General features: G+C 50.6%; 1 protein-coding gene across 1 annotated transcript; it reads left to right on the top strand.

Moving 5' to 3' along the window:
- Positions 1-1,445: 1,445 nt before the first annotated feature.
- LOC138756033 (probable N-acetyltransferase camello) lies at positions 1,446-13,153 on the top strand. The gene is made up of 2 exons (XM_069922717.1): positions 1,446-1,615; positions 11,334-13,153. The coding sequence occupies exon 2, from the start codon at positions 11,355-11,357 to the stop codon at positions 12,012-12,014; it is 660 nt and encodes a 219-aa protein (XP_069778818.1). The 5' UTR covers positions 1,446-1,615; positions 11,334-11,354; the 3' UTR covers positions 12,015-13,153.
- Positions 13,154-14,478: the final 1,325 nt, after the last annotated feature.

Below are 14,478 nucleotides of genomic sequence, written 5' to 3'. Positions count from 1 at the left end.
TCAGCCTGAAGAAAACTGAGGTTCTCCATCAGCCAGCTCCCCACCATGACTACCAGCCCCCCCACATCTCCATCGGGCACACAAAACTCAAAACAGTCAACCAGTTTACCTATCTCGGCTGCACCATTTCATCGGATGCAAGGATCGACAACGAGATAGATAACAAACTCGCCAAGGCAAATAGCGCCTTTGGAAGACTACACAAAAGAGTCTGGAAAAACAACCAACTGAAAAACCTCACAAAGATTAGCGTATACAGAGCCGTTGTCATACCCACACTCCTGTTCGGCTCCGAATCATGGGTCCTCTACCGGCATCACCTACGGCTCCTAGAACTCTTCCACCAGCCTTGCCTCCGCTCCATCCTCAACATTCATTGGAGCGACTTCATCCCTAACATCGAAGTACTCGAGATGGCAGAGGCTGACAGCATCGAATCCACGCTGCTGAAGATCCAACTGCGCTGGGTAGGTCACGTCTCCAGAATGGAGGACCATCGCCTTCCCAAGATCGTGTTATATGGCGAGCTCTCCACTGGCCACCGTGACAGAGGTGCACCAAAGAAGAGGTACAAGGACTGCCTAAAGAAATCTCTTGGTGCCTGCCACATTGACCACTGCCAGTGGGCTGATATCGTCTCAAACCGTGCATCTTGGCGCCTCACAGTTCGGCGGGCAGCAACCTCCTTTGAAGAAGACCGCAGAGCCCACCTCACTGACAAAAGACAAAGGAGGAAAAACCCAACACCCAACCCCAACCTACCAATTTTCCCCTGCAGCCGCTGCAACCGTGTCTGCCTGTCCCGCATCGGACTTGTCAGCTACAAACGAGCCTGCAGTTGACGTGGACATTTACCCCTCCATAAATCTTCGTCCGCGAAGCCAAGCCAAAGAGAAGAAGAATGTTTCCTCCATTGTATAAAATTATTGTTGGCTACTGTATATATGGACCTGCCCCGCCCACTGATGACTCATACCCTATGACTCCTCCCCTGTGGTCCTGAGGTATAAAGGTTGAGCCACCTCTCCCTTCCTGCCATTCCTATACCTGGATCCGGGCCAGCAAGGTTCTTCTGCATACTAAAGCCTATTGTTCCCTCAGCCTTGTCTCTGTGGTTACTGGTAGGGCACTACAGAGGGTTTTGTTTTTCTTGGTAGGAATATATAGGATGCCACATCGCATTGTAATGTTCTCAGTAGGACAAGGCTGGTCATTGTGGACAAGATGGGACGCAGGACCTGTTCACTCCTGTTGAACTCTGACTCAATTCACAGAAACCACCCCACAAGCTGTTACTGGATACAGACACTCCGCTCACACACACAGGTGGAGGCAACACCAAACCTTTCACTTCTCTATTCACCCTGCAGCTAGACTAAGCAACATTGTGGTTTATTGTGTAAGCTGCATTCATGACTTCAGCAACTCCCACAATGTATCACAATGTAGCTCCCACTCACCACCCTGTCCTGACAGTCACAGGTAGCACCAAGCCCAGTGTTCCAGTCTGCACTCACAACACTCGGCATCCAGAAATCTCCACCACACCAGGACTGTTGGGAGTCGGCTACCAAAATTCTGCAACTTGTCACCCCAAGATAAAACACAGCAGCAGGTCAGTGTAAAGTTGTGTGTGTGTGTGTGTGAGAGAGAGATTTTGTGTGTGTGTGTGTGTGTGTGTGTGTGTGTGTGAGAGAGAGAGATTTTGTGTGTGTGTGTTGTGGTACACCACCGGCCTACTGCAGGGGGCAACCTCTGTGCCTGCAGGAGTAAAGGGGACACCCGGTCGGTTGTCAATTACTCTTTGGGATATTAGCCTGTGCCGGCCTCCGAAGTCTCTCAGAGTTACTGCAGACATAACCAGCCTGGCTCTGTGGAAGTCTTTGTGGATTAAAGCCTGTTGTACAGTTTTTACCTTGTGTGTGTCTGATTCTGGTTAACAGCGCAACACAATTTAATCCACAAAATCTTCCCACGGCTGCCATGGAAAAGCTCCTGAGTGCAGGGAGCCTCGAGGTCGACCCATGCCACTCGGAAGCCCAGACACGCTTTGAGATCTGGCAGCACGCGGTTGAGGCAATCATTGCACACGAGGGCGACGTCCTGGACTATGATCGGAAGAGGTTGGTCCTACTCCGGTCAAAGCTGGGTCCCTGCACCTTCCAGGTAACCAAAGGCTGCTCCATGTACAAGAGCGCAATGGACACTCTCGAGAACTTGTACAAGCCCCTCATGAATGTGGTCTGTGCAAGGTACCTCCTCAACACCTGAGACCAGCAACCCGGGGAGACGGCTGAGTCTTACCTGGAACACTTGCGAGAGTTGGCCCGACCGTGTCTAGCTGAACCCGGAGTAGGTGTAGAGGAGGTCGAGAGGCTGATCCGGGACACCTTCGTCTGAGGGCTACGCTCGCGGGCCATCTGGCAGAAGCTGCTGGAAGACAACATCTATGCCCTAACAAGGACTGTGGAAGTGGTCCAAACCCTGGAAGCAGCAGCCTTGCGTGTCGAAGCCTTTGATTCCAGGTTTCCCCAGGCTCCATCATGGCCCTCTCACACTGCAGCTGCAGCCCCAGGCTGAGCTGGGGAGGAAAACGTCGCTGCGGCAGGCGCCTGGCGCCCCTGTAAGTACTGTGGGTCCTGGTGTGGGTCAGATCGACAATCGCGCCAAAACTGCCCAGCTAGGAACCAGTATTGTTCCCGATACAGCAAGAAAGGCCACTTTGCAAATGTTTGCCTCTCTAAACCTGCCGGCAGCTCAGTGACCCTCTATGATCTGCCCACCTCCCCCACGGACCCCCCCCACATGCGCGTGCTGGGTGGCACCATTGGCCCCGCGACAACTTCCCCCTTCCCCGACTTCGACAACGCAACATCCAGCTCTGCCAGCGACCATCACAGTGTGTGCCATGAGCATCTGCACCAGCCCCTGCCCTCGCCGCTCACTGAGAATAACAGTGACATCACTTCCGGCTGACATAACGACGTCACTGCCGCCGGCTGTGATGACATCACTTCCCCTGGAGCTGGGGAAGGAGGCCAGCCATGCAGCGACTTCCCACATGCCACTGCCATCTTGGGCTAAGCAGCACCCAATATGGAGGGCCCCGACGACGTTGTGAACGACGTGGTCAACACGGGCAATGACCAGGCCACCCTACCGACGTTCCCCACACCTCTGGGTGCCATCAGATGCCGAACACCGCACCCAGTGACCGACGACAATGTGGTCAACACGGGCGATGACCAGGCCGCCCTATCAACGCTCGCCATCCCTCTGGATAGCGACAAATCTGAGACAATTCTGGCCACCACCACACTGACCAGGGACATCCACCACGATCTCGGGCACTCGATGATGGACGTGCGAGTCAACGGGCAGGTAACAAAGTGCCTGTTGGACAGTGGCAGCACCGAGAGCTTCATTCACCCGAGTGTGCCCCACTCCCTAAGGTTAAAGGTCCACCCCACCACCTGCTCGATCGCCCTCGCCACCAAAGATAAGACTGTTGACACCCTCGGACACTGCTCGGTTGATATAACTGTTGGAGGGGAGACTTGCACAGGATTCAGGCTTCTGGTCATGCCCAAACTCTGTGCACCACTCCTCCTGGGCATGGATTTCCAGTGCCACCTGCAGACTGTCACCCTTGCCTTTGGGGGGCCCAACCTCCACTCACATTGCACAGCACACCAACCTACCAGCCCTGGCCAACCTGTGGCCTCTCCACACTGCACATCACCCCACTGGCACTCTTTCCACATCTTGCTCTAGGCTGCAAGCCGATCGTCGCCAGAAGTAGGCGCTATTGCACTGCAGACAAGGACTTCATCAAGGCGGAGGTGCAGCGACTCCTGGTGGAAGGCATTATAGAGCCCAGTAACAGCCCTTGGAGAGCCCAAGTCCTGGCGGTCAAAGGGAGAAGTAAGCCAAGGATGGTTGTGGATTACAGCCAGACCATTAATCGGTAAACCCAGCTGGATGCCTACACCCTGCCAAGGATCGCCGACGTGGTCAATGAGATGGCCTGCTTCCAGGTTTTCTCCACGATTGACCTGAAGTCGGCGTATTACTAAATTCCTATCCACCCAAAGGACAAGCCCTACACTGCATTTGAGGCAGGCAGGCACCTGTGCCAGTTCCGCCAGGTTCCTTTTGGGGTCACAAACGGGGTCTCTGTCTTCCAGTAGGAGATGGATCACATGATAGACCAGCACAAGCCGAAGGCGATGTTCCCATATCTGGATGACATCACTATCTGCAGCCGTGACCAGCAGGACCACGATGCCAACCTGGAAAAATTTTTCCAGGCGGCCACGGAGCAGAACCTCACTTACAACAAGGAGATGTGTGTGTTTAGCACCACCCGCCTCGCCATCCTGGGGTACATCGTGGCCCATGGAGTTGTCAGCCCAGATCCGGAAAGGATGCGCTCATTAAACATAGAAGATAGGAGCAGGAGTAGGTCATTCGATCCTTCGAGCCTGCTCTGCCATTCAACGAGATCATGGCTGATCTTAAAGTTCAGTACCCCGTCCCCGCCTTCTCTCCGTAACCTTTAATACCCTTATACTGAAGAAATAGATCTAATTCCCTCTTAAATAGATTTAATGAACCTGCCTCTACTGCCCTCTGTGGCAATGAATTCCATAGATTCACCACCCTCTGGGTATATAAATTCCTCCTCATCTCGGTTTTAAATGGTTTGCCTATTATCCTCAAACCATGGCCCCAGGTTCTGGATTTTCCCATCCTTGGAAACATCCCATCTGCATCCATTCTGTCCAGTCCTGCCAGAATTTTATATGTCTCTATGAGATCCCCTCTCAATCTTCTAAACTCCAGCGAGTACAATCCCACTTTGCGCAATCTTTCCTCAAAAGTCATTCCTGCCATTCCAGGTATCAGCCTGGTGAATCGCCTCTGCTCTCCCCCCATTGCAAGAACATCCTTCCTTAGATAAGGTGACCAAAACTGCACACAGTACTCCAGGTGGGGTCTCACCAAGGCCCTGTACAGCTGCAGTAAGGTATCCTTGTTCCTATACTCAAACCCTCTTGATATGAAGGCCAACATACCATTTGCCTTTTTAACTGCCTGCTGTACCTGCATGCTCACCTTCAGAGACTGGTGTACAAGTACCCCTAGGTCTCTCTGCACTTCCCCATCTCTTAATCTATTGCCATTCAAATAGTAATCTGCCCTCTGGTTTGTATGACCAAAGTGGATAACCTCACATTTATCCACATTGTAGTGCATTTGCCATGGATCTGCCCAGTCCCTCAATTTATCCAAATCACACTGGAGCTTCCTGACCCCCTCTTCCGTGCACACAACCCCTCCTAGCTTAGTGTCATCAGCAAATTTGGAGATATTACATCCAATCCCCTCATCCAGATCATTAATGTAAATTGTGAACAGCTGGGGTCCCAGTACAGATCCCTGTGGCACCCCACTGGTCACCGCCTGCCACTCAGAAAATGAGCCATTTATCCCAACTCTCTTGTCTTCTACCTGCCAGCCAGTTCTCAATCCACATCAATACTTTGCCCCCCATCCCATGAGCCTTGATTTTGGAAGCCAGTCGTTTATGCGGGACCTTATCGAAGGCCTTTTGGAAGTCCAGGTACACCACATCCACTGGCTCTCCCCCATCTATTTTACCTGTCACCATCTCAAAGAATTCCAATAGATTTGTCAAGCACGATTTACCTTTTGTAAATCCATGTTGACTCCGTCTGATCCCTTCTCTGCTAGTCATATGCTCCGCTATTACATCCTTAATAATGGATTCCATCATTTTGCCCACCTCTGATGTAAGGCTCACCGGCCTATTTTCTTTGCTTGGCTTCGCAGACGAAGATTTATGGAGGGGTAAATGTCCACGTCAGCTGCAGACTCGTTTGTGGCTGACAAGTCCGATGCGGGCCGGCCTATAATTCCCCACTTTTTCTCTACCCCCCTTTTTAAATAGTGGGGTAACATTAGCTACCCTCCAATCCATGGGTACTGATCCTGAGTCTATCGAGTTCTGGAAAATAATTCTTAAAGCATCTGCTATCTGAATGGCCACTTCCTTGAGTACCCTAGGATGTAGATTATCAGGCCCTTGGGATTTATCTGCCTTCAATCCCATCAATTTCCCCAAGACCATGTCCTTAGAGATACTGATTCCTTTCAGCTCCTCCCTTGCATTAGTCTCTATGTTTCCCAACATCCTTGGGAGGTTATTTGTATCCTCTCTTGTAAAAACGGAACTAAAGTAAGAATTTAATTGGTCTGCCATTTCCTTATTCCCCATTATATATTCCCCTGATTCCGACTGCAGGGGACCTACTCTGGATTTCACCAATCTTTTCCTCTTGACATATTTATAAAAGCTTTTGCAGTCGGTTTTTATATTTGCCGCAAGCTTACTTTCGTAATTTATTTTTGCTCTCTTGATTAATCCCTTTGTCCTCCTTTGGTGAATCTTGAACTTTTCCCAGTCTTCGGTTGCGGTACTTTTTTTGGCCAGTTGATATGCTCTCTCTTTGGACCCAATGCTGTCTCTAATTTCCCTTGTTATCCACGGTTGAGTCACCTTTTTTGATTTATTTTTATGCCAAACCGGTATAAATGATTTTTGAAATTTCTCCATTAGATCTGTGAATGCTTTCCATTGTCTATCCACAGTCGACTCCCCCATAAACACCACCCAATCAATCTTACTCAACTCCCGTCTCATACCATCATAATTCCCTTTATTTAAATTCAGGACCTTAGTCTCGGTTTTAATTTCATCACCCTCCATGTCGAGTGAGAATTCGATCATATTGTGATCGCTCCTACCCAAAGGGCCTCGCACAACAAGATTGTTGATTAGCCCCTTATCATTACATAATACCCAATCTAAAATGGCCTGCTCCCGAGTTGGTTCCTCGACATATTGGTCTAGATAACCGTCCCGTAAACATTCAAGGAATTCCTCCTCCTCAGTATTTTTACCATTTGACTAGTCCAATCTATATGTAAATTAAAGTCTCCCATGATAACAGCTGTTCCCTTATTGCACGCTTTTCTAATTTCTCTTTTAATGCCTTCCCTCACCTCTACACTACTATTTGGAGGCCTATATACCACCCCCACTAACGTTTTCCGCCCCTTGCTATTCCTCAGTTCTACCCATATAGATTCCGCATCTTCCGAGTTGATATCCTTTCTGTCAATCGTGTCGGTCCCTTCTCTCACCATCAATACTAACCCCACCTCCTTTGCTTTCTTGCCGATCCCTCCTAAATATCGTATACCCCGGGATGTTAAGTTCCCAGGCTTGCCCACCCTGCAGTCATGTTTCTGTAATCCCAATCAAATCATATTTGTTTATCTCAATTTCCACAGCTAATTCATCTACCTTGTTCCGAATGCTTCTTGCATTAAGATATAAAGCCTTCAGATTTGCTTTTTTCACCCTCCTTGCTCTTTCTGATTTTCGCTGCCTAACCTAACTGTTCCTGTTTTATCTTTTCTGTCCTTTGCCCTATCATACAGGTTCCCACCCCCCTGCCAAATTAGTTTAAACCGCACCCGACGGCTGTACCAAGCCTAGCTGCCAATACATTGACCCCTTTTGGGTTTGGGTGTAACCCATCCTTCTTGTAGAGGTCATGCCTTCCCCAAAAGAGATCCCAATGATCCAAGAAGCCAAAACCCTGTCCTTTACACCAGACCCTCAGCCACACATTCATTTTTCTTAACCTTCCATTTTTGTCCTCAGTTGCACTTGGCACAGGTAGCAAACCAGAGATCACCACCCTGGCTGTCCTATTTCTTAGTTTCTGTCCTAGCTCTCTGTAATCCTTTTTTAGTACTTCCTCCTTCTTTTTATCGATGTCATTGGTACCCACATGTACCAAGACATCAGGCTGTTCGCCTTCCCCTTTTAGAATACCCTGGACCCGATTTGAGATATCCCGCACCCTTGCACCAGGGAGGCAGCACACCATGCGAGTATACCTATCTGGCTCACTGAATCTCCTGTCTGTATTTCTGACAATGGAGTCCCCAAGGACCACTGCATTCCTCTTTACCTTTTGGTCCACCGTGCCAGGCTCAGTGCCAGCGACCTGGTCACTGCTGCCAGCTTCTGTCAGGTCATCTCCCTCAACAGCATCAACAAAATATACCTGTTACTGAGAGGGATATTCACAGGTGTGCTCTCCATTTACCTGGTATTTTTCTTCCCATCCCTGACAGTTACGCACTTACCTGACATATCTGGTCCTGGGGTAACTATATCCCTGAAAGTTGAATCTATCAACTCCTCACTCTCCCTTACCAGCCGTAGGTCCTCAAGTTGCACCTCCAGTTCCCCAATTCGGTCCTTAAGGAACTGCATCTCGGTACACCTGACGCAGATGTGGCTATCTGGGAGGGTGGAACTCACCCATGGTTCCCACATCTGACATCCAGTACAAAGCACTAACCCCATAGGCATGACTGAGCTAAAATAATGCCACTTACCCTTCTCCTCGCCTGCTTTTGCCTAAGCCTGTTGAGCCAAAGGCTGGAAGTCCCACTCCGTCAGTGCCCCACTAAGGGAGTTACCCCTCCCCCCACGCTAAAGGCCCTCCACAGGGGCCTCCTCTCTTATTACTCGCAGTGGGTCCCTCGCTTCTCAGACAAGGTCCACCCACTGGTACAAGCCACAACTTTTCCCCTCCCACCTGAGGTGCAGGCAGCCTTCACCAACATCAGGCAAGACATCGCGGATGCCACGATGCAGGCCGTGGATGAGGACTCTCCCTTCCAGGTGGAGAGCGATGCCTCCGAGGTGACCCTTGCTGCTACCCTCAACCAAGGGCCCCATCGCCTTCTTCTCCAGGACCCTCCACAGCTCCGAGCTAGGGCACTCCACCATTGAAAAGGAGGCCGAAGCGATTGTGGAAGCGGTCCCCCCGAGTCCCACGTTGTAAAGGCTACTTGGCCATTCGAGCATCTTGGCGTGGACTTCAAAGGGCCCCTGTCTTCCATGAACCAAAACGTCTACTTCCTCACAGTAGTGGATGAGTACTCATGCTTCCCTTTCACCATCCCTTGTCCAGACACCTCCACAGCCACTGCCATCAGGGCCTTGGGGCAGATTTTCACCATGTTTGGCTACCCTGCCTTCATCCACAGTGACCGGTGGTCTAGTTTCATGAGCGACGAGCTGTACCAGTACCTGACTGCAAGGGGTATCGTGACCAGTCGCACGACAAGCTATAACCCGAGAGGCAACAGGCAAGTAAGAATGCGAGAATGGGGTGGTCTGGAAGGCAGTTCTCCTAGCTCTCCGGTCAAAAGGGTGGGCTGTTGAATTCTGGCAGGACGCCCTGCCCGAGACGGTCCATGCCATTTGGTCACTGCTGTGCACGGCGACCAACGAGACCCCTCATGAACGCCTGTTCTCATTCCCCAGGAGGTCAGCGACTGATTGCACTCCCAGCATGGCTCATGTCCCTGGGACCGGTGCTTCTGTGTAAACATGTACGGACACACAAGGCCGAAGCCCTGGTCAAGCAGGTTTACCTCCTTCATGCAAACCATAACTACGCTTACATTAGGTTCAGCAGTGGCAGGGAGGACACCGTCTCAACCAGGGACCTGGCACCAGCAGGAGCACCCACCACACCACGCCACCCTCCAATCCGGGACGACGCTGATCGGGTATACATCTCCATCCCCAGGCAGCTACGGGGCATGCAGGGCCTCCTTGACCACCAGGGGCCTGTTTCAGCCTTAGGAGATGAACCCGACCCCCCCCCCCCACCCACCCAATATGACCAGCACACGTCGACCCCGGCCCCCCTGGCCACCATTCTGCACAGCACCACACCAGCCACACACACCCCTGCCGCCAGTCCCCCCCCCCCACTTCCCCTCTGTTAGAAACAGAATTACCTTTAAAGAAATTGCTCGAGACAAAAATTGAGAACAAAGAACATTTATTATACAACAATGCAAAGTTGGGTGCTTCCCCTTACCCTGGGAATACACACACACACTGGGGCTCACCCAACTTTTATACAGTTTATCTCAGTATAGGAATAACCCCCCCTTACATTCTTCTGCCTCCTGCTGGAGAGATTTGGCATTAGGCAATCCTGCCTACGTGCTGTTTCTGTGCACTTGGAGGACCAGGGGATATCCTGTCGGTGTCTTCTCATGTCATTATCCCCATTGTCCTTATTCACAACCTTGCCCTTGTCCCCATTCACACCTTCCCGACTCTCAGGGCTATAGTCCCTTCATATGCAGGGTTCGTTAATCTTGTCTAGGGTTTACTAGTTAAATATGCATAACTTGATAAATCTGTGTATGGCTTACTAATTATATATGTAGAACTGGCTAATACTGTCTAAGGTTTTCTAATTATTTATGCAAGCCTTGCTAATTCTATCTGGGGCTTGGAGACCCTTATCTCGTTCAGACTAACTCTACTTCTATCATCAATTGTCTGTCCTTCTCTCCTTCATTCAGTGAACTTGCTGCTTCTGTCTGAAGGGCTAGGAGATTCTTATCTTACTCAGACAGTGTCAGCTTCCTGCCTTCTAATATCCATGTCTCATGTTGTTTGCACTGGCTTCGTTCATTTACTTATGTATCAATTTTATTTTCTTCATTTCTTCATATTCATATTGCAATGTCAGTTTTTCACATCTCTCACACCTCTGACCAGTGACCAGGTGCCAGTCCTACGACGGTCACAGAGACCCCGGCAGCCGCTGAATCGTCTCAAACTGGAAATATTGTATATACATCGTGGGTGCGATTCCTTGTTACTGCCCCCCCCCCCCCACCCTGTGCCGTCCTCCTGTGGCCTCACACTGAGTTGCTGCAGCCACAACCAGCCTGTCTCTGTGGAAGTCTTTGTGGATTAAAGCCTGTTGTGCAGTCTTTACCTTGTGTGTGTCTGATTCTGGTTAACAGCACATCACAGTGTGTGTGTGAGAGATTTTGTGTGTGTGTAGTTCATTTTGCAGAGAGACCAGACCCTCTTCATGTAGATATTAGTTTATTAAAGCTGTCTTATACTCCCACTGCTGGTGTAGTTATTGTCAGTACATATGTGTGAGAGATTGTGTGTGTATGTGAGATGTTGCATGTGTGTGTGAGAGAGAGAGAGATTGTGTGTGTGTGTGTGTGTGTGTGTGTGTGTGTGTGTGTGTGTGTGTGTGTGTGTGTGTTCCTCCAGCCCTCCGACAGCTCCATCCCTTGTCTGGCCGCTCCTTCCCTCCCTCTGGCCCAGCTGCCTGTGATGTTCAGGGATGTGACCCCCTCCCCAGCTGATACCGGCTTCTGTTCTTGTTTAGAAGCAGGGAGCAACAAAGGTGATGGACGTCCATATCCGTCCCTACCGTCACTCGGACCTGCGGTGTGTGCGGGAGATCTACGCAGCAGGTGTGCACGAGCATTTCCCGCGAGCCCGTCAGCACATCCTGCACCAGCCCTGGGCCTTGCCATGCCTGGTGCTCCTGGCTGGCCTTCCACTCTGCCTGCCTGCCAGCCTGGTTCTCCGGATGGTACTGTCAGCTCTGGTCCTGGCTGTGTGCCACCTTGGGCTAGCCAGCCTCTGGTCCTCCATCATCCAGCGCAACCTGAGGGAGGACCTGCTGGACATTGGCCGCTCGTACATGATGAATGAAGGCGCTTGCTTTTGGGTGGCTGAGTGTGAGGGCAAGGTGGTGGGAACCGTGGGCATCTGCCCCTCAGAAGAAAATCCCAGCCACCTGGAACTGAAGCGCATGAACGTAGTGATGGGTTACCGAGGCCGTGGCATAGCCAAGGCTCTCTGCCGCACCGTGCTACACTTTGCCCAGGATCGCGACTGTCCTGATGTGGTCCTCAGGACCTCTGTCATTCAGACTGAGGCCCAAGCCCTCTACCACAAGATGGGCTTCCGCTTGGTTGGCACAACCGTGCCACCCTACCTCTTGGCCAGGCTCACCAACTACACCATCCAGAGGTACCACTACACCGTGGCCCACCACTAGGAACACAGGGGTCTTCACTCCCTCCCCGACCCTTTCCCCACTACACAATCCCAAGGAACTGCTATAGGGTCTTCATCTCCAGCCCTCTGACCCTGTCCCAAACTACACCATCCAGAGGTACTGTGGCCCACTACTAGCAACAGGGGGGTCTATCACACCCACCCCCTGACCACCAGCCCCAATCCACCTCAGCATGGCAACTCCCTGGCATTCATGGGGCATGGGTGCAGCCCATGGCACCCATTGATCCCATGGTGACCAGGGGCTGTCTATCTTGGACTCCAGCCTGGTCAATGGTGGTGATCCAAATGTTGCCAGTCTCTGCACGGTGATCAGTGGTGATCCAGATGTTTACAGACTTCGTGATGACTGGTGGTAATCCATTAGGACCATACAGACATACATACATACAATGCGGTAACCGACTCATTCAGGCCATGAGCCCATGCTGCTCAATTTCACCCAATTGACTACAACCCCGTTTCTGAAGGGTGGGAGGAGACTGGAGCCCCTGGGTAAAACCCACGCAGACAAGGGGAGAACGTACAAACATTTTACGGAAAGCGCAGTATTCAAACCCCGGTTCCGATCGCGGGCACTGCGTTCACTGCTACATTAACTAAGCCACTCTGACTATGGCAGCTGGAATTCCCAGCAGTCCAAGAACTGACCTGGAGGTTAGAGAGATTGGGCATTTTCAGGCTTGTATAGCTGAAGACACTGTTCACAGGACCTATTCACCTTAATTCCCCTCCAAAGACCCAACTGCACCATTTTCCTGATCCCAAAATATCCCAACATATGAGCAATTTGCTCTCCATCACTATCCGTGTCCTTCTCCTTACAAAGATCCGGGGGTCAGAGCCTGAGATCTGAGGGTGGGGGGATTGGGGGAGGTTCAGGACAAAGATGAGGGTTTTGAATGGAAGAGGTGAGGAGGAGAAGAGTCGACCTGAAGTGAGAGGGGATTCGAGAGTTAGGGGAACAGATGAGTCAAGTACAACACGATGAAACTGCGTTCTCCGGTCCTCGGTGCAAAACACGCAGACACACAACCAGACATAACACATGTACAGATAGACGATACATATGGAGGACAAGTACTCATCTATACAAATAAATAAATACCATTTCATGAATATGAGAGTCTCAGATGGTCAGTGTGATCAGTACCTTTGGTCGTTCAGCATTCTCACTACTCGTGGGAAGAAGATGTTCCTGAAAGATGCTGTGTGCGGAGTGGAAAGGGCCCTCAATAATTTTGTATGCACACTTCAGACAATTATCCCTGTAGATCACATCGATGGTGGGGAGGGAGACTCCAGTGACCCTCTCTGTCACTCTTATTTATTTTTTAAAATATTTTTATTGAGTTTAACTTATAATTCCTACATACAAAGTCTTGTGCCCACTGGAATTGCAGTGGACATGACAAAATAACCACACAAGGCATTTCTAGAGTGAATCAAACAGATTTACTCTTCATCACCCGCACAACCTTTTAAAAGCCAGAATCACCTGCTCAACACGCTGATGTCATCACACACTGACATCACATGGCTGGTTCGATGCCTTCTGGGAGTTGTAGTGCCGGCATCGCACCACTACACGCCACCGTTTCCGCCCCCCCCCCCCACCACCAGAACCGGCCGAAAGGATCGTCTGTCTTTCTGTGATGGACTGTTGGCTGCTGCAGTGGTGAAGACTTGTCCACGAGTTGGTTTAAATCTGTCAATAGTGAAAGACTGTGTCTTCCCTCCAATGTCCAAAATACAGGTCAACCTAATTTGAGTATCCTATAAGGTCTTTCGTAGGGCATCTGTAAAGGTTGACCGAGTGTTCCCCTACGGACGAAGACATATTCCCAGCTTTTGAGGTCTTCAGGCACAAAGGAAGCATGTTCTCTGTGTGACGATAGTGGTATAGGGTCAATTATCCTTCGGTCACCCTTAGCCTGATCATTGCTGGAGTTGGGATGGTAAGGGATGAACTTCCCTGGAACCACCAATGGTGCGCCGTACACAAGCTCCACAGATGAAGCTTGGAGGTCCTCCTTTGGAGTCATTCTAATGCCCAGTTATACCCAGGGCAGCTCATCAGTCCAGTTTGGGCTCTCTAACTGAGCCACCAAGGCTGACTTGAGATGTAGATGAAATCTTTCCACCATTCCATTGGGCTGGGGATGATAGTCATTCGTATGATGAATCATTGCAATGAGCAAGCGAGACAAGGCCATCCACAGCGAGGAAGTAAATTGTGATCCTCTATCTGAAGGAAACCAAAACAAGACACCTGGGAACTGAGGAATGCCTGAGCACAAGTGCCTGCAGTATCATCTACCATAGGCACGGCCTCAGGCCACTGCATAAACCTGTCCTGTCTCTTACCGTAGAATGATAATGATATCCTCTGGAAACAGGAAGCGGACCAAGAATCTCTATGTGGACATGAGCAAAACACCAAG

This window comes from Narcine bancroftii, chromosome 3 (genome assembly GCF_036971445.1).
Source record: "Narcine bancroftii isolate sNarBan1 chromosome 3, sNarBan1.hap1, whole genome shotgun sequence".
Taxonomy (NCBI): Eukaryota; Metazoa; Chordata; class Chondrichthyes; order Torpediniformes; family Narcinidae; genus Narcine; species Narcine bancroftii.
The sequence above is the reverse complement of the archived record's forward strand: the minus strand, read 5'-3'. Positions and strand labels throughout refer to the sequence as shown.